This window comes from Malurus melanocephalus, unplaced genomic scaffold, assembly GCF_030028575.1.
Source record: "Malurus melanocephalus ecotype Western Australia unplaced genomic scaffold, MMel_1.1 scaffold_0, whole genome shotgun sequence".
In the NCBI taxonomy this organism is placed as follows: domain Eukaryota; kingdom Metazoa; phylum Chordata; class Aves; order Passeriformes; family Maluridae; genus Malurus; species Malurus melanocephalus.
The window spans coordinates 9444243-9465727 of record NW_026623232.1 but is presented as its reverse complement, the minus strand read 5'-3'; the positions used below and the strand labels follow the sequence as shown (position 1 = coordinate 9465727).

The 21485-nt window shown below is 36.0% G+C and overlaps 1 protein-coding gene across 4 annotated transcripts in view; it reads right to left on the bottom strand.

Moving 5' to 3' along the window:
- Positions 1–3884: 3884 nt before the first annotated feature.
- The window catches only part of FLRT2 (fibronectin leucine rich transmembrane protein 2), a 69670-nt gene continuing 52069 nt past the window's right edge, over positions 3885–21485 (bottom strand). For all 4 annotated transcript variants that reach the window (XM_057382479.1, XM_057382394.1, XM_057382298.1 and 1 more), the window contains exon 2: positions 3885–20832. In XM_057382479.1, coding sequence (XP_057238462.1) covers positions 18442–20427 — 1986 coding nt within the window. In that variant the 5' untranslated portion in view covers positions 20428–20832 and the 3' untranslated portion in view covers positions 3885–18441. The remainder of the gene's footprint in view (positions 20833–21485) is intronic.

Here is a 21485-nt window from a genome sequence, read left to right as displayed (position 1 = left end):
GCATCAGCTGTAAGAGCAACATAACTCTGTTTTCCTTAGCACTGGCTGCATCTCAATATTATATGTAGTTTTGTTGTAATGCTCTGCAGTTAAAAAGAAAACAAACAAGMTGCTTGGACAGATTCATCAGGGAAGAAAAGAAAAGAAAAAAAAAACCCTCTTAGAGGCATGAACAGCAATGATTGAAAAATCTGACCTTGCTTAGTCCACACATGAGAGAGGTTAGAAAAACTAGTAGTTTTTACAATCAAACAGGTTCATGTAGAAACGAACAATAAATGTTATTTCATTCTCCATGTCCAGGGCTAGTAGGATAAGTAATAATGTGTTTAAGTTTCAGCAAGGGCTAGACAAAGTGTTGGGGAATGCTAACTGAACTCCAAATGGAATTCCCTGGGCATGGTACTTATCACTAAATATAAAGTTTTGAACTGACACCTATCCGTAATATTGTCACATAGAAGAGAGGGAAGGATTACAGGGTTTAAAATATACTTCCCAGACCAATTTTCTATGATTCAATAGTTATATCCACGCATTTGAAGTTCTGTTTTGGGAATTTTAATCTAAGCACTTAACCTCAATAATTTTTCAATAGTTAAATAATGCTTTCAGTTTTTTATTTCCAACAAAATATCCCCGTTTTCTCATGGAAAAGCACAGGTCCAGTGCTTGTCGAAAGTTGCTACAGGATTCTGTAAAGATTAGTTTGGACAACTTTTCTCCTGAGCCATCATCACTTCAAAGTGTTGATTAAAGTCATGCCCGGTTCCAGTTAAGAGCTGGTAGTGAATGACAGGCCTTTTTTCCAGCTCTAACCTTGAATTAGGAACATTTCTCAAATTGCAGGTTGTTTTCAAATATCAAACTTTTTATGTGGAGATAATTTACATTGGAATGTACACATTTAGTAAGCAAATTGGGAAGACAGAACTTTGCTACTAAAAGAATTTAAGACATGTAAATAAGCAATTCTAGAACAGGTGACTTTTCATTTCCAAGGAATCTAAAAAAAACAAGCATCACTGTAGTTTAATAGGAAAAATTTTAAAAATATCTCTCGATCCTTTCAGGTGAACAAGCTTGGGGAAAAAATATTTTGGAAGAAAAGATTTGTGGAATCCCAAAATACGATTGGCTCGAGGAGTTCCTAGGTGAAGATTTACCCTAACAAAACCAAAACAAACAAGCATAGTTCAGTGTGACTTAGAAAGTATGTAATATTGTCCAGGAAAAAGCCCTCAAAAAGTAATTACACTCAAATAGAGACCTGTCTTGAATGAGTCTTCAACTGAATACTAGCAATAGACAGAAAAATCTGATGTTAGCATAATTCAATAAAGTGGTATTCATCTCCTGTCCTTTAGAAGGGTCTATAACACTGTTKTATATTTAAAGGTTTAAATAGTTTTTATTTACATTTTACCATAATCTGGTTTAGACTGTGGACATTAAAATACATAGAGTTAACAGAAAGCTTTTTTAAATCAACAGATGTGGTGATCCTTGAAATTGAATTTTTATCAAGTTCATAGCTCTTCTAAATATTGATGCAAGAAATTTGAAAGGTAAAACATCTTTTCTTTAAACTGCATGGATAASAGGTTATATCAGGAGATTAAGAAGGAAATATTTTTCACTACTAACAGTGTGTCATTAAAAGTGAACAGGACAACTAAAACCTGAAGGTCCCAAAAGAACTGTTCAAGAGTGCTACAAGCCAAAGTATTTTCTATTCCTACTGTCRGATCATTTGAATTTTAATCTAATAAAGAAGCATGGAATATATTTAGAAGGTAGTGTCATGGAGAGATGCTTACTTTATTGAACAAGAAAGAGAAAAAGAGTAAGGTTCATCCAGTATGTTTCTGCCTGTTAGAACAGGGAATTTGCAAAATAAAAAAAAACCTCTATGTGACATTATATGTCTGTTGAGAACATAGATGTAGAATACTGGATTGTGAGGGGAATAATAAGCTAGAACAGACAAAAACTTTTAAAGTCCATGAATACATCAGTAGGAATGGCGAGTGTTATTAAGACAACACAATTGGAGGAATTGGCTGGGGAAAAGTAAAAAAAAATTACCCTTGAGTAAGAAGTGTGGGGGGACTCTCACTAGTGGAATTACTATTTATTTGCAAACACGCTGACCGAAATAATGACTTATCTTCCATTATAAATGTTGAATGGCTAAAACCAGAAAAGCTGTGGATGACTGCAAAGATAGAACAGTCTCTGCCAGCAAGCCAAGAGTAGCTAGGGACTGCAATCCACTCATTGACACAAATACTGCAAGGTCAACAGTGTGGAGATCAGAGACCATAGAGCAGCCTTGAGGAGGAGGGTGATGCTCCAGCACACACCACAAGAAGATTTTAGGTGTCAGAAAAGAAAGCCRAGGCAGACCCGGTCTTAATGTGCCATTGCAGGCATAAAATAGAAATGGGTCATGGAAAATTGTTCCTACAGGGAGAGGCACTACAAGGATGAGGGGCTTCATCAGAGACAGACTTGTAGATTCTTAGACACACACTTTGCTTTTACAGCTATCTCATTATGATTCTCATTTACAAAATTATTCTTCTTCATGCTAGCAGGCATTGTGAAGTAAGCAGTGCTGCACCTTCTGTGACCAGACTCAAAATCTGAAAAGAATATTTGCTTCTGGAAAATTTCCCACTAATTTACTCTCTCTGATGGACCAGCAGGCATTTTGGTGGTCTCCATCATCTTTATGAGTACCCTTATGGATCAGGCTAGATGAAGAAAAATACTGGCAAGAAATTTTGCTACCTAATATCTTAAAGCAAGTTCTTGGCACTTTCAGATAACAATGGAAAAACCAGTTTTTATGGTCTWTTAAAGAATTATGAAATGATGACATTTGTCTCCCATTATCCAGAAATAAATTATTTAATCAACATTTTCATCAAAAGTGCTTAAAGCTAAATTGAAATATATGCATCCAAAAAGATTACAATGGCAGCATGGTATTACCTCCTTTGCTCCTGGCTACTACAAGGCGCTTCAGGAATCTCTGCAGTTCATAAGTTTATATACCCATACAGAGAGATAAAATATAAATATTCAGATCCCAATGGATATTTCCTGTGGCAGCACTAGAATAAATGGGTAACTTCATATATTGAGAGTGTTATGTGGTGGTTTAAAATGCACATTACATTCGATATGATTGTGTATGACCGAAAGCCAAAAGGTCTGGAAGATGTAGTACAACCAGAATAGTTTCAAGGATTCTTTTGAAGTGGAGGTCTCAGTGCTGTCCTTAATCCTTGAAAACTACTTTAAGATGCAAAATTCTAAGGAGAGAAGCCTTTGAGGAAATGAAGATATTAATGAATCTACTTACAATGACAGGAAGTGACACAGGCAGGCTGTACCCCAAGCAATGCACAACAATAACTTGAAAGTCTATTACAGATGTAAAGAACTTATAAACATGGTTTGTAGGAAAGAGGAGACATCCCAAAGTCCTCTTCTTTYAGATACTAACAATGAGAGGAAGATCTTTCAAAAACATAAGTCTGTTCTGGGGAAAGTCTCTTTCTACAAGGGCACATTTTGCACAATCAATAGAAAAATCTTTCTAATAAAATTTTAGGCTATGTTGAAGATCTASAAGACATAGTTGCAGCCAGTAATATGAAGTTAGGAAGTTTAAACCTTGTAAGTAAGGACTGAGGCAAAATTAAGTAGTCCTTGAGACACAGTAAGAATATTTTGAAAATGTATTTTCCATATGACTTGGCAATAGCTGAGCAGAATGGCAGATTTTCATCTATTTCCTTTTTTCAAGGCAAATAATTTGATGGTAATTTTGAGCTGATTCGCCCATATCAACCAAACTTGCATTGAGTTTATATTGTCAGACTCTGCTCAAAGTGTTCAAATCTGCATTCACCATAGATGATGATGCAGATATTTTCTCATCTGTCYGGTGTTAAATTTATGTTTCAGAATYCAACTAGAAAGATGCTACAATTATCTTGGTAGCAGTTATTTGCAGAAGCAGCTACAAAGAATACATGGAATTGAATGGAGTCTTTGACAAACTAGAACCCGGTTATTAGAAGAACATCTGACGCTTCATTCAGAGTTAATAATTTGGGCCACCAGRCAAAATGCCTTTCTAGTCCCCAGAGAAAAGGCACAGAGGATTGGGCAAAAATCTGAAAGGGAAAAATCAATGATTAAGAAAATACTTTGGACTGTGAAACCATGTTGAGGAGTGTGAAAAATGGAGGCACGACATAGGAACCTACTCTTGTTACTAATTGTCTTTATAAATCTTTATTTCAAGGATATTTTTGGTCAAAATAAATATGGAATTCCCCATACTTAACATCGGGAACAAATAAAGCTGTGAAAGTAGGACGCTGAAGTAAGGTCAGAATCAAAAGATGTTGTTGTGGGATTGATTTTTATGAAAAAAAAAAAGTTTCTTAGATATTTCTGTGGATTGATGTAAATTAAAAGTTTCAGCATTCCATTTCATTTAAGATGCATCAAAGAGCTGAAATTCATATATGTCCTTTGAGACCAGAATTTACTTTTTCTCCACATTTCTAGGCTTTTCTTCAGTGGAACGAGTTCTGCTTTAAAAGGAAATCAGTATTGTATTATCTTCTAAAAATTGTTTGGGTTTATAATTCTTTTGATTTTGTCACCAGAGCCATAACTGGCAATATTGGTGTTTTTGTCATCTTCTAAAATTAGAACCAAGCAAAAAAGTATGCAACTGGCATAATTTTTTTTTTTCGAAAATTAAAATTGTGGAAAAAGTTTTGAAAATCTGGCTGATTAACAAATATTCTACAGCAAAAGAAAAAGATCAAACAAAATGCATATTTTTWWTTTTTTATTATTTTTATATTAAAGTTTGGTATTTGATGTCTTGATTCATAGCTTTTCCAATTTACAAAGTTGGTAATGTTTCACTGAATCAGACTATTCAGTCCCAGGTTCAGGTGCTCCAAGTCTCCTGATGTGCTATTGCATATATAAATTGCAGTTTAATTCCTTAAGAATTCTAAAAATTTAACATCGCTATTTGTTTCTATTTTTTTGGAATTGCTGTTATTTGTTTGAAATGAAATTAGAAAACACAAAAGTAAATGTGTTCTGAAGTACAGAAAATGGGCCTCCATTCAATGCTGTATTACACAATACAGTATAACAAACAGAGCCTCAAATCAAATCTCAGTTGAGAGGCTCCTCAACACACAGGTTAATTAAAATCTRCATTTAAGTCTTACCATTTGGGACACATCTGTTTTCCTTAATTTGTGCCAAATTATAGGCTATAAAATTTCTTTGCAAAGACATATTTTTAAATGCAAAGAAGCTYTCATAAATGCCATCCATTTGCCAGTATTTTAACAGAAGAACAAAGTGAGGCACTGGGTGAATTATATCCTCTTATTCTCCTTTTATTCTTCTTATCCTTTCTGGTTTTAAAATTTTCATACTCTGTCCCTAAGTGAGGCTTATGTAATCACCCTAATTTTTCAAATATGTGGCACTGCTGTAAACACAACTCTAAATATAATTGGTTYGATTTTCTTACACTTTTATCATAGCAATACCCTGTTATTCCCTACTCAGCTGGCCTAGTGTAATTCCTTAGATGATTTTCTTACAGCACCACTTAACCATTTTTGATTGCTTTATGTAGAACACAAACATTTGATGTCCCATGTCTATATGCCTATCACATTGTCAGTCACACCTGTTTGTGTTTTGTCCTTTTGTTTTGTTTGTCATTTTGTCTGSTTTTAATGTTTTTGGTTATTTTTTGGTAAGGAGTAAAATAAGAGGTACCACAATCATCCAGATGCTTGAAAATGTGTGAAAATTGGTGGTGAGGTGGCAAAGACAGTAAGTGCCCATTCTCAGGGGAGAACTGGATAGAACTCAACCAAAGTCAGACCACAGCCATGCTCTGGCTTATCACTGCGTCACTTCATCACTGCTTTCTCTGTCACCAATTTCAGCTCTTGCCTATTCACCAGCTGGATTCATATTTAAATGGTGGTAAATAACATGAAAAGAGCTAGAAGAGCTGTTCAAGCACAGAGACATTACTCTGGAGGTGGGCACTGAGCTAAATGTAGGGACAAAGTGAAAATGGACATGAAAAGAGAGGGGAGGGAAGAGTGGGGAAAAATACAGGACATAGTAAATAAATTCATAGCACATTGGTTTCATCACTCGCTTGTGCAAGGAGTTTATTGTGGAAGGAGAACCCTGTCTGGGAACTTGTGCTTTTTAGCAATCTGGGATACATTTTGGGGAAGAATTCTATGACATGTTCACTTAAAGATTCTGTGGAAGTAGAATTACTCAAAATAAGCGACAAAGCAAAGTGGAAAATGGATTAACAGAAGTAAGAAGAGAAGCAGATACAGACTTGTAATGTTTCTGTATACTTGGAATATTATGTCTTCTACCTATAAAATGTGTAGATACTAAGCATAAGAGAAATTATGGAAGTATCAAGAGGAAAATTTTGCTAATAAGCAGACTTTTTCTTTAGCTTTTTTCTTTTTCTTTTGCTTTGGAAAGCAAAACAGCTAAAATAGCTAACATTTAGACTCAGAAATATGGTTGAGAAATATTTACAACTAAGCAGAGCTTTAGAAAACAAGCCATAAAAAAATCTTTGCCAGATAAATTGACAAAGTTATCRAATGCTCTTTACAGCCATATTTGGATGGATGGGAAGGGCACAGAAGTGTGACTAGAATACATTCTTCCATTAGCTAAAAACAGAATTCTGCCAGCTTAAATAAACTATTTTTGTATTATATCTGGGATGGAAAAACAAGTGACATTCAGGAATAAAAGAGAAAAGGCATGTGTAGGACATCCAGCTGAGCAATGATCAGAGGCAAAGAAGCATATTCAAAAAGAAATTTGTTTTTGCTATACTAAAAGTCTGTTTTGAAAACAACTTCAAATTGTTTCATTTGATCATTTGGGGAATGTAAGCAACACTAGTAGGTTTTTCAATCAATTTATATGGGCTTTCTTTTCTTTTGCTTTTTTTTTTTTCAAAATTCAATATATGGACATTTACAGCTGAAGTACAGATACGCCTTCAGTTATATTAGCTCTAACAAAACAGTTATTATAAAGGTTTATTCATTTCAGCACTATCTATTCAGTTATGTTTTATTTAACAGCAGAAAGTCTGAGAATGCATAGCAATAATGAAATAATGTTTTCTTTTGAGACTGGGTTTTCCTCTTTTAAGAGAGGAAGTTTTTTTTAATGTTGTAAAGGTAAGTTGTTTTAACCATCTGATAACCCTTGATTAGAATAAAACAAGGCCTATCATCCTATTATAAATTTACAAGTGCATCAAGAAGACACATCMTTGTGTTAGAGAGAAAATATATAATTAGATGTTCACCAAACAAGACAGAGGCAACGGAAAGATTGCCTTTCAAAAAATAAGGAACTAAGAAATYAGAACATTTTGGGAAACCTACTAAGGATTCTATTTAAGTAATAAAAATATGGAAGGTTTTCTATGCAATAGATATGCACTAAGACATCCCATTTTAATATGATATTTCTTTAATATCTGCCTAGCAAARCATTTAACTTTAAGTTAGAGTTCAGATCCTTTTCTCTTGAGATGAATCAGCAATCGACATGTAACACAACCACAGAAATTTAAGCTTCTTAGAGAAGTACTGAACAATCTGGAATATATATCCACTTCCGATTAATCAAYGATTACCTACATTTTTAACTTAGAGAGCAATATCTCAATATGAAATTTATTAATTACTTTAAATATTAGTAAAGTTAAACATTCAGAATTTGTTAAGAAAAGATAAATAAGCCAGAGCATAAGAATAAGACTTYAGGAAAGTCTTATAAGAAATGTAATCTCATTAGAGAAACCAATCATCACACTGAGAAGGATAGAGTCTTTGAAAGTGGAATTGACATTTTGTAAAGACTTGTCAGAAACAGATTTTCATTAAGTTAAGATTGCAGAATCACTGCAGAATCTATATACTTACTTTGTCATGGGTTCCCACAATACATTATCTTTCAGAAGGCTCAATTTGGACTAAATCATAAACCATATATTGTAAAGCAGTAGCAGTAGAAAACAAACCAGAAAAAAAGCCAACTTTCTTTAACCACACTTTTGTGGTTTTCAACACTTTAAGAAACTCTGTAGGTACTCTGACAGCTAAGATAATGTTTTTTAATCTTGAGTAGATTCTTACAGATGTGCAGGTACAGAGGATGTACGGGAACTTCATCAGAGCATTTTTAAGATGTGTGCTATGTGTTCTATCTTGTAGCTCAGTATCACAGTATTTTCTTTGCTAGAAATAGGCCACAGGATTTGTACTGAGTTTATGAGGCCTCAGGACTGTGGCTTGTCAAGTTTCCTTTGTCTGACTTTGTCTCAGTCTGCCTGAAACTTTGCTTTGACCTAGTTTAGCTGCTACAGTATTTTTCTCTCATAACCAGATAATGATGTTTAATTGGTTTGAATATGGCTTGTCTTTGTATGGCATAACCAGYTTGATATACAGCTATAAAAAGCAGTTGTATATAAAATGAGATATTWGTGAGTCTAGTGCAGTGAAGCAATGTAGAAAATTACAGGTCTGGTATGTTAGTGAAGTTCTTGAGAAGAGGAAACAAAGGAAACCTTATAGAGGAATAGTGGGATAAGAGCTGAGCCACAGCCTGGAACCAGAGATCCCATGGTTATGAACAACTCATCAACAGTTAGTTAAAGAAATGTAGACCTGAACAAAGTTGGGGTTTGGGGGTATGACAAGTGCATCATGTGTAGCAAATTTGAATATAATGTGGACTTGCACAGCAGTAAGAAAGAAACAATGTGGTAAAAGACCATTAAAAAAGAAGCAAATATTACCCCAGATCCTAAAGCAGATCCTAAAGTGAAGAAGTAAATAACAATTTTATCATAGTCTTCCCTGTGAAATAGTTTGGGCGCTGGTGATTTACTAGATGGTACCTCAACAGGTGGAAGGATCCCAAAGGTCAATGCATGATATAACAAAACTATTAGCAGCTAAGAAACGTGTGATACACTTCTAACTTTGAGAGTYGTTTTGCTTTTTTTATACATTGACTTGGTTTGGTTTTTGTTTTGTTTTAATAATGGTGGTGTCTTTTCTTTACGCTCTTTATTTTTTTAGTTTTCTTTCATAGGTAGATGTTGCCTAGCTCACTGATTAAAGATTTCAGTTTTACTACTAATTAACTCTGGGCTTTACACACAATCATTGCTTCCTTTTTAGCCAAAAAGTTTTAAAGCTGAAGTGTGGATATCGTGATGATTTAATTTCATTGTGTTTTGTATATTGTTATTGAATTCCTGTGGAATCCATACATTAACTTAAAGAAAACTCTCCAAATGGTAAAGCAATTTCTTATCTTCTACTAAAATGCCTCTGGGTGAATCTACTGTTTTTTCAACAGAGCTGTACATTGAGAAATAATAAAAATGTCGCGCTTTTACCCAATGCTTATCTCCAGGTGAGTAAAGGATGTATCTTTTTTCCCATTATAAGCAAKATTTGACAAGTATGCAGACTGAGGATCATTAGCATTTTGGTGCCAGAATTTGTATACTAGATGACASTGAAGGTTAGAAATTTATACGTGAATCTACAGAAGAAATCTTAACTGACCTAGATGGCCTTCTGCTTAAATTATTCTAAATCTGACAGTGGTTTTATACAGTTTTTTGGCTAAAAAGATATGCTTCAGGATTCATTCCAAAATGTGAAACAGTTAGAATAATTCCCTGTGAAAAAGACTGTATCAGGATCCATAGATTATTTCAGTCCTCTTAAATTCCCATGCAATTTACATTTTGTTAATCTTTTTTATAAAGGGATCATCCAAGTACTCTTTGAGCATGTGGATGCCCTATTATAGGGCATACCCTATTAGAAATATTAATATAAATTCTTACATAATATGAAAATAGACCCTTTAGCATTAACTTTGAATTTGCTGTAAGTTACAAAAGCTTTCACTTCTGTCAGTGTAACTTATAGTTCTAACACTTTTTCAAGAATTTAGTCCATGTAGCTGGTGAAAAGAAGCTGGAAAATGTGGATCTAAGACTCAGGGAGCAAATCCCAGTCCCCTCTGTGCCACTCACTTTGTTCCAGGGGCTCATGAACACACTCAAGGTCATTCAGCAGGGATCTGTCTGACGATGTGCCCGTGTTAGATYGAGTGTTGCAGGAACACACGGCAGGTAGGGTGATGCTGAGGAGAGGTGACAGGAATGGTGATTGTCCACCACACCACTGTCATCCCCCTCTTGGCAGCACCTGCTGAGGGCTCTGTGTCAGCTGTGCAGGTGGCACTGCTTGGGGATCACCATCAGAGCACTGAAAGGCTCTGTTCTGATTTGCCTCTTCCCTCTTGCCCGGCTGTCCTGAGAAAAAACCACACATGATAAAATCACATGATAAAATATGGCACATACTTCACGTGATTGGCTCCAGCCAGGGTAGTCAAGCAGGAAAAGCAGAACGAAAAATCTTCAAGCAAATCCAAAAGAGCATCATCAAAGACCTGTCAGGGCTGTAAGCAGTTAAAACACCAGAATATCTAGCACGGCTTAAGGATCTTTCTGAAGGGTGGYTTATGAAACACAATTTTTAAAAAATCATGAGAAATATCCTGCTCATAAAGCTTTGAAGGTCATTGTGTTCATTAGAAAATACAATTGTATTTTACAGCAAGCAGTAAATTCTGACTTGTGGAAATTTATATAGCTTCAGGCATATAATACCCGACACTAAACTAATGCTGTTAGTATTTTACTCATAACTTTCTTATTTGCTATAGTTATTTCACTTATCCTTCATCAGTTGTCTAAATCTAAACTCAAATGAATACATGTCATCTTTCCGAAATAATGCAGAGAAAGCATTCATCTGACAGTGAATTTCTTTACTACTTCAAACTAACATCAGTCTTTCAAACACTGACAATTTTTTTCTCCTGATCAAATTGTTTGCTGGATTATCGGGGCTTGCTGAAATGTTTCTCTAAACAATTTATCTTCTAYAGCAAGCTGGAGGAATGTCTGCTGTGATATTTTGTTTTACCTGACAAGCATGCAGCTTTCTAAATTCACTGCAACTTAGAAGACACCAGTTCCTTTGGGGGAAAAAAATGCAAAAAGAAAAATCAAATTTAGAAAAAATAAATAGTTGGAAAATGTATGAAAAAAAGTATTTTTTTTCAATCCAGGTTCATTCAAGAAATATACCATTTCAAGAGAAATCTTTCTGTCGACTGTGTTTTACCAGAATTGCTGTGTTCAGCTTAACACTAGCAATTCAGCATGGAGGCTTCTTGCAAAGAAAATGTTAAAGCTGCAAACACATATGGACATCTGAGTTGGATTTTTGCATAATAGTTTATGTACTATTTTGATTCTTCAAGTCATTCTATGCCTAAAAAGCCAGGATAGTGTTATCAACATGATTTTGTTCTTCATCAAATAATTTCTATATGGAAAAGGTAAATAATAGACACCGTGTACAAAGTCAAGATTCTTATCCTGTATAAGATGTCCCCACCAAAATGAAATTATGCTATAAACTCTCAATATTCATACACACATTTTTTCAGTCACACTTTAACCATAATATGGAGTTATAAGCAAAAAAGGTGTTTGGAAGCAGAATGTTCTTGCTATGGGCAGTGGCCCKTTTGTGGCTTTAGATGTCCTTATCTTCCAGGTCTTTATACTGGCCAGTGTTGCTCAATACATATTTATCCCTCCCCTCATTTTCCTCACAGTCTATTTCACAGCTTTCCCGGCTTTTTACAAGAGAGAAGTAGGCCTACTGCCTGAGTTTATGTATTTCATCTGGGGATACATAGTGTGCCATGGTATACAGAGTGTCATATTGCATGCTTTTAACAATCCTTCTGTTATGTATTATTGTGACTTATAGCTGAAATCAGTGGGTCAGGATTTTGCCATAAAAATGTACTCATTTGTTTTAGGAATGAAAACTATTGCWAAAAAATTCACCAAGTCTCTCTCAGTGTAATGGAAGTATTTCAGTGATTTTTAGTTTCAGCCTCTGCTAACAGTGGAATTTCCAGTAGAATTAAAATTTCATGTAAAAGTGTTTCATACTTTAATGTTGGAATGCAGCTACTCCATGTGGTACCATAACTCTTCTTCAATGGCAGAACTCTTTTTAAAGTGAAATATTAAAAAAAAATTGACTAAACAGTAATAAAAACGACTCGTCTGTGTGCTTTCTTTATGAGATCCTTTTAGTTAAATCCTCTATACACAAGAAATTTACTTACACTTGCACACATGTATGAACAGTTCCAGATAACTGAGCTTAGAATTATTAAAAATAAAGTTTTATCTTCACTACAATAAATAATTTTGGGTTATTAAAAGATCACCTGATTAAATCAGTGGTTGTGAAATTTTCGTTTTATGACATCAAATCTTTTCAATTGAAAATGATGATGCCCTCATTGTCAGAAATATGTAGCTGATGGCAAATGTTTATTGTTTCCATTATCTCCATTGTCCCCCTTCCTGTGGTAAGGCAAGCAGGTCCAGCTACTGGGGTCAAATGTGGTTCAGTAGAAACATCAGATGAAAGGAGTCATATTAGAGGGGAAAAGGGGCAGGACCAGCTCTGTATTGCACAGAGCCCTGGGTAGTTTCACGTGRTATTCAGGGGTTAAGAAGGAGGGTAAGATATTTTGTTGAGGAACTGTGACACTCAGCAATATTAAATTCCTAAGCTTTGAAATGACACAGGTTGCAACATCCAGTATCTCACTTTTCTGGTAAAGCAAAAAATTAGTTCTTGCATATGAAAGTAGGAGAGGGGTAATTTCAATTTCTAAGTAGCTAAAGCATCTCTCTATATATAGGGAATATATTACCATATATGTTATGTATATGATTTGCTTTATACAAAAATTTATTAAGGCTTATGTATGAATGTTGTGCATTTTGAAAATTCAAGAACAATTTTGAAGGGAGAATTGGGAAAAAAAACATATTTCATGTCAAGGAAACATTAAATAGATAATAATAGTTAAAAGACAGATTCATGATTGTCATGGATGAATGTCAAATGCATTTATCAAATGGCTATGCATATAATGAGTCACAGCTTCCACATATATATATTTGTTATAGACATGTGCAGCTCCTTAAGTGTACCTATTAATTGCAAACACTGGAGTACAGTCTGTTCTCACTTTACATTTCTTTTCTATATGCATATCAGAAAGATAACCTTTGAAAGAKAAGATTAAATCTGAAAAACTGAGGTAACAAAATATTTAACTTTTTGAGAGACATATCTTTGTCTTTTAGAAACTGAAGAGAGGATTGAGCAGACAGTAGTGCATCTGAAAATATCTCCATGAATGAAAGTATAAAAGATTGATATTTTTTGTCCCTTTCAGATACCCACATCCTTATTTTAATTAACTTGCTCATATAAATACAGCAAGATTGTTGTAATTTTTTAAATAACTCTTTACTGAATATGTCAACAAGATAATATATAGTGTATAGTGAGGTTTTGAAGTTAACAATGCGTGCAACATGGCAGATTGCAGAAAACAGATAACGCAGACTTCAAACCGTCTATTTTTCCATGTTAAAGATAGAAAGTATACCAAACACAGAACAGAATCAAGTGTGCATATCTCAGTTAAAACCAATTTTATGAAATATCATCTTCAGATATTTGGGACCAACTCATGATAACAATTTGTTTAGTAGCTTATCTGTTTCTGAGAGGATCAGAATTCAGCTCTCATGAGGCACATTTCCACAGAGCCCCCATATAATAAAAAGTTGCCAAATTTCTTCTGTGCTAGTTTTCCATATGGACTACTAGCCAGCGTCCTTTTWAAGAGCAAAATATTCTCTGCTGTACAAAAGTTTAATGCCAAATGCTTCAATATTGCCTGTAGTATCATCTGGGATACAAAGTGCCCTGTTCAATAGAGTTCAGGGAAGGAGTGATCATCAGCTTCCTAGKATTATCTCTGTGTTTAGAAGAGAGCATCAGGCAGGATTTGATGAGGTTCAGAGCCAGTAACTTTTGGTTTTGGCACTCACTTCTGTTTTGTTTTTCCACTGAGCTGTAAAGATAAGTCATGTGTAAAACCATTATTCTCATGTTCTAAAGAAAAAACTTTAATATCTCCATGTTAAATTTAAGGTGAAGAAGTACTATAAATGCGGGAGTCAATGGGAATTAACCACTTTACTGTCAAAAGCTGAGACTGAACTTTCACTTCAATGTCATTAATAAAGTGCCTTATGTAGATCCTTAAAACAATAATATCAATATGCATAATTTTTTTTTTGTTTACAAAATTGAAATCAATAAAGTTTTCAGAGGTACAAATTTTYCCTCATGAGAAAAAGAAAATGATTGAGAGAAAGGTAAAGTTGAACTACTTTAGTAGCAAATAGCATATGCTATCTCATTTTTCTGTTTTAGTCCTTTATTGGCTTACAGGGAAAACTGCTAGTATCTTTTGAGTTCAAAGAAGATTCCCTAAATATTCTTATAAAGAAATTCAGTAATGTTCCAATAAGAACCTGTTAACACAGAGTCCATGCATTAATCAGGTGTTCATTTTGCCAGCAAGCCACATGCAAGGAACACTTGTTAAAGTGACGGAATCCATGAAAATAAGGACCTGTTTGTGAATAAATATGTCCTCAGGAGGAACCTAAGCATTGGGAACAGCAGTGTTGTGATACTTCTTTAACACAATTTCACTTACACTTTTATTTCATTTCACTTACCAATCCTTCTGCACATCTCTGTCCACTATTAGCAGTACACAGTGGAAGACGGGTGAGATTTTGTCTGAAAAAATATAATTTCCTCCCAGACCCAGTTAACTTGTTCAAATCGGGACTTAAAAGTGAACATTATATGCACATATTTGGTACTTCTACTCTATAGCCTTTAGTTATTATATGTGGTCAGATTTTGCCCTAAGTGAAGACCGCCCAATTTTCACAAAGCCCAAGGGAAAAGTTACTAATCCTAAACTTTACATTGCCCAAAAGATCATTGTCCATTTTTAACTCTGACTTTTYCTAAATACTTTACCTAGGGAAATTTGCTCATTATGTACTTAAATAGGTGGGACCTGAAATGAAATCTCAGATGTTTGTGTGGCTGGCACTTTGAGAAGTCCCAGACTCTGTTGTAGGTTGAAATACAGTAACTTTTTTGGAACTAAAGAACAATTAGAATTGGGAGAAACACTCTTCAAATGAAACATATAACCCTTCAGTTGACTACAACTGTGAATTTTTTTAGCTAACATTCTCACAGATCCACAAATTTTGGTATAAGGGGCTTGCTATGTTTTTTTTTCAGAAGAGTATTTATAATAAACAAACTTTTGTGAGTATCCCATAAAAATACATGTATTTTTCTTCGTACTGAAAACAAGCATAAACTCTTCTATCTTTAATTTCATTTTGATTTTTGATTTAGGTGAGTGTGTATATATATATACACACACATATATATGTTTCATCATTCAAGCTCAAATCAATTAGTGAATACCTTCTGTTTTCACCCTGTTAGGTCAATAACCAGATTTGTTGCCACCAGTTTGGGCTTGTGGATCATTCAGCTGCAGTTCAGGCCAAACTCCCTGAAGAAGTCAATTGCTATAAGAAAGGTGCCAATGGTATTCTGAGGTCTAGAACAGAAAAATTCCTCCTGCATCAGTCATTGAAGTACCAAACACTAGCAAACATGTACTTTCAAAGGAGGCCTTTTGAAATTGAATGTACAACTAGTTATTTTCATTGAAATGAAATATTATATCCACACCCAGTGGGAATCTCTGGCTCTACTTAACTTCAAGCAAACTCCAACATGCAACAGAAGCGTGCAGAAGCACAACTATTTGCTGCTTGTCTTTGAGGTTGTGGCACCTAAAATATGTTAAACAAAACAAAAAAAAACCCCAGCAAAAAAACCAAAAAAACAAAAAACAAAAAACAAACCCAAAAAAACCAACACCAAAACCAAAAACCAAAGCCCAAAAGTATCAACCTTATCATCATCGTCAGTAAATAGATCACAGAAAAATAGACCACTTTGCATAGACATTTCTACCTATAACTATGCAATTTGAAATCATATGGCAGACTTTTAATCAGCAAAATTTTAGTGACTTAACAATTACAATAGCCGCACAGGTTGCTTAGAACACCTGCTATAGCTGGACAAAATAGCAAATATATAGCATACAGAGTTGAATTTCAAAATGTGAATTTAAAAGATGTTGGTGGGAGGAGTTCATTCCATACAAAATCATCGTACTTTGCCATCGATCATAACTGGGTTCATTTTTTCATTGCAGAAAATAATTTATCATGTGATCTGAACTGCAGAAAATACATGCTCATAGACTGCTGAGTTTCAAGAATGGGTTCAGTGAAATGAGCAAAGGAAAGGATTAAAACCCTCTCTTCCACCTTAAATAGCTTCATAAAGTGAAAAATCTAAGCATTGTGAAAGTGCTTCAGCGTTTACTTCCAATATACATGCAGCAATTTCTTGTCTATCCCTAGGTGGTCACTCTAAAAACTTCTTTCTTTGGTTCCCTACTACCTCAGGAAAGTTTYGTCCCCATCCTTTTTATTTTTATTATTTTTTTTAAGTGATGTGAACTTTAGCTTGTYCCCCAAACTCAGGGAAAAATTACCTACATTAAAAAACAAACTGAAAAAAAATCGCAAAATATTAGACTCCACCACTGAGCTGGCAAGAAATCCACAGTTCTTSGCAGTCACTGAGTTTGCAGAGTGGCTGAAACATTACATAACTTTAAGAGCTGCATTACAGTTTTAATACAAGCGTGATGTTTTGCATAGTGCATATAAAGCTCAAGGACTGAGAAGGTATTGCAGCTAAAGAATCTGACGTCAAAAAAAAAAAAAAAATTTGCACCCACCTACTGCTTGTGAAGTAGAAATCATTATGGAAAATGCAAAAATGCTTAAGGTAAAAGAAAGTTAATTCAGAGCGACACTGTGTATTTGTGTACTAAAAATTCCTTAGTCAATACAATGCTTAGCTGATGACAATCTCTGCATACTTTAATTGGGGAGGAAAAAAAAATAAAAAAAATAACCACTGGCAGGATTTGTACATGATTTTCCCCCAGAACATATTCCAGTTCTTAATAGCCCTGGAGGTCTTTCCAGTACTAAATAAATTTGTACAATCTATTTCTTGTTTGTTTTCTCTTTTTGTTTTTTTCCCCCTATTTTTGATAGTAAATATTATTTAGGCCCCTAAGTCAAACAAAGCTTGAACCAATAAAATTAGTAACAACCTTTCCACTGTCATATTTTGCATCATATTTTCAGACATATGCACTTCTAGATTTCAAACTGTTACATGAATACTGCAGAGCTGGGAGCACTCAGAATTTCCCTCATTCCCGCTTTACCTGAACATGCTGTGTCAACAAATGCTTCGCTATTAAAAAGAGGTGCAACTTAATGACAGCTCTCTATTACATTCTGTTACATAACCTCTACCKCCCACTGAGAAGGGTCAGAGAATGCCTAAAGCTTTTTAATCCTATTGAAAAGCACGAACAATTTCTATGTTAAATTATCTAGTATTGGGGGATGTTTTYGGAGCAATTTTTGCAAGCAGGAATCAAGGTCACTTTGAGTTTGACACTGAGCTCTTTCTACCTTTCCTATTCTGAGCAGATTGAGAGAAAACTGATCAAAAAAGAGCATAGCCTTTCTGGCATCACTCAGAACTCGAGATTTCACTTGGACGTAAGAAATGCAGAACTGACAATGAGGAACGGATATATTTCCAATTGTTTGAAGCTTAACAGCAACTGGGTTCAAGTCAGAAGGGTCGTACCCATTTTATCTGAACTGCTTTTGTCTGTTCCTAGTGACCCTGTTTTAATATGCACTTATTTTCCTGTATTCCAGGACACCTAGATATTAACATCCCTCAGACAGCTTCGACAGCAAAGTGGTTAATGTTTGAAGAATGAGTCATTCTTTCCTTTGCCATGACATTGGGTTCTTATTGTACAACCCTGTACAGTACTCAGCAATATTTTTTAAAGATTTAAAAAGCAAAGAGTTACAAAACCATTTGCAATTAACTTGAAATAGAAAAGATAGCACTTTTTTTAAATCCCATTATATAGTACACCGTATAAATTACAGAGTATTCAAATGCATAAATGCATCTGTGTAACATTTATCAAATGTAATCTTTTTTCATTGTTGTTGGGGGGCTTATTTTTTTCCAGAGTTTTTTTCCTCCTTGTCCTAGGGACCCCCATCTTCCCTCACTATCACGTATGACAGTGTTCCAGGTCTGAGACGTTGCTGTTGCAGTATCGCATGTTGTTGGGGATGTGGCAGTCTGTGTAGTTAATGCCCCCGTTTGGGGTATAAATGGGCTGCAGTCTGAAATCTCCTTTAAGGAGCTGATCATTATTTAAGGAGACAATCTGGAAGCTGGTTTCCGTCATCTCCAGGATGGAGTTGTCCTTCTTGGTCCCTGCCTCACAGTAGTCGTCTTTCCGACGGCCCCGGTTATATTTCCACTTCTGGGAGGTGTAACGACCTTTTTTGTGCATATGCCAGCAAAAAACGCTGAGCAAGACCACGAGGACAAATATCACCGCACCCCCAATCAACCCTGCCAGCAGAAATGGGGAGCCCAGGTTCTGAGAAGTCGTCTGCTCATGGCTGGAAGGGATGTTGCTGCCATTCAAGAAGGAAGCCTTGGTTGTGGCCTCTGAACAGACAGTGTCTTCTCCAGTTCGGTAATTGTTGTAAGTATCCAGCGGAACCAAACAAATCCGATAGGTGGATTTGGGCTCCAGATTTACCAGGCTTGATTGCTGCTTCTCACCGCTAATTATTCGTTCGTGAACAATTCCTCCTACCAGACTGTGGCCCATTTTAACCCACGTGAGTTTATACGCCATCACCGTAAAAAGTGACATCCAGTTGACTTGGATGCAAGTGTCATTCACAAAATGGATGTAGAGCTGAATCCATTCAGACAAAGGAGGTGTCACCCTTTCTCTGTCCTCCCTGTCAGGCACAGTGGGGAGTGTGGCTATGATGGGAGTGAGAGGATTATATTTACTGCTTGAGGGGGGAGATGATGAGCTGGGAACTAATGTAGTTGGCATGGTTGTAGCTGGGACTGGGGTGATGACAAGTGGCAGACCAGGGGTGGTGGTGGGGCATGACAACATATTCATATTGAGTTCCCTGACTGCCATACCTCGGACCTGCTCTGGTCCCTGGCACATAAAACCCCGCACATTGATGGAAGAAGGAATAAATTTGAGCCATTCAGTGACCCACTTAATGCTGCAGTCACATAACCAGGGATTATTCCTTACAGTGAGTTGTCTCAGGTTATGGAGATTATCAAATACTCCCTTCGACAACATCCGAAGTTGATTGTTGGAAATATCRAGACGTTCCAGTTTGTGGAGGTTTGAAAAGGCTGTAAGTGGTATGTGGGTTATCTGGTTGTCCTGCAAGTAAAGTCTTAGCAGATGTGTACCCGGAAGATCAGGAGGAGGATAAGTCAGCGAATTCCGAACTATTGAGAATTCCTTGAGCTTGGAGAGGTGGCTAAAGGTGCCTTCAGCGATGCCTTTATTAGTGAGGAGATTGCCATCCACGATCAGACGCTCCAGACTTGTAAGGTTCTGGAAGGCCAGGTCTGAAATGACAGCAATCCGGTTTTCGTCCACTCGCAGTTCTTGTAAGTCCAGCGGAAGCCCCACGGGCACACTGCTTAAATGATTCTTGGACAGGAACAGAAGCTTGAGGCTGATGGCTTCCTGGAATGCCCCATCCTCAACGCCAACGGTGGAGATGGAGTTGTCATCCAGGTGCAGTTCTTCCAGCTTCAAAAGCTGGGCAAGAGCAGCACGGGAAATGGTCTGAATGTTGTTTTCCTGCAGGTGGAGAACCCTGACATTCTTGGGCAAGTTCATGGGAAATTCATCCAATTGGTTGCCATACAGGTAGACTGTGTGCACAGACTGGACATTGTGCAACTCCGCAGGAAATCCAGCATTATTAATTTGGTTATTATGGAGGTAGAGGACGGTTACACCCTCCGGTATCCCAAGAGGCACTGAGGTCAAGCTTCGCTCGTTACAGTAGACAAAGTTTCGATCACAGCGGCACACTTTCGGGCAGGCCAAAGTTTTGGAGACCTGTATGTAGAGCCCCAGGGAAAAGATAAGCCAYGATTTCATGAGAAGAACCCAATCTGTGGGCCACATTTTAGTCCACGAACCCATCTCTAATTCAAAGAAATAAAGTACCAAAGTGTTGAAGAACTGATAACAATAATAAAGCACAGGTAACAAAATCTCAGGTCATTAAAATTGGCTTCTATTTTTGTCCAGTGTTCAGGCCAGAGTTGAAGTCCTGGAGGCTAAGCATAAAATAATCCTTTTATAATTGGCCTACCTCCTACTTTTGATAAGGAAAACACAGTTTTATTAGCCAGGGTTACAAAGTTTGTTGCCTTCCTCCATGTGTGCTGAAAGAACCAATAGCCATGTCTTTGCAGAACAAGAGGTTCTTTAAATCCACCAAAGTCTCTGTGCTCAGAGGGATATTTCACTGAAGTCTGTTGCTGTCTGTCAGCTTTCTGAAGTCAGCAAAGTCCTCATATCAGCTATCTGCCAGATCTGGCCTGCCTGTAAAAGGAAAGAGAAAAGAAAAAGCTGAATAGCATGAAATGTTTAATAGGAAAAATCAAGACTATTCTAAGGCTGAGCTCTTTATGGATTTCTGGAAAAAAAGGGGGGGGGGGGAAAGGCATTAATATTAAACTTTAGCTGAATATTACTGTTTAATAGTCTTGAAATAGATTTGATGCAAAGTCATTGCTATGACTGAAGGACTTTCAGTGACTTCAGTGAAGGGTAGATCTATCACTTGCTYTTCCATACTATACCTTAAGTCTTTGTCCTCTCACAGTCTGTTTCAAATGCTTAAACTAAAAACAAATCAAAACCTAAACCTTTTTACTGGATATTTTTTCTCAGGTAATTATTTTGCTTTTGCAGAACCATTGACTTCAATGACTGCTATTCACTGATGCCTGACAGAGTAGACTTTTTCATTTCCTATAAGACTCTGGAATATTCTGTTTCTATTTCTGTAATGCCATTATATTTATTGTCCAAATGAATGCACACTGCCAGATATTGTACCTCACTAAAATAAATTAGAGACTTACAAGGAGAGTTTTTTAAACATGCAAGGTAGTCCATGAATGTAAGATATCCTGCTGCAAGACACRTACTTGTTAAAACTATCATCTTGATATTGGTCCTGACGTGAACTG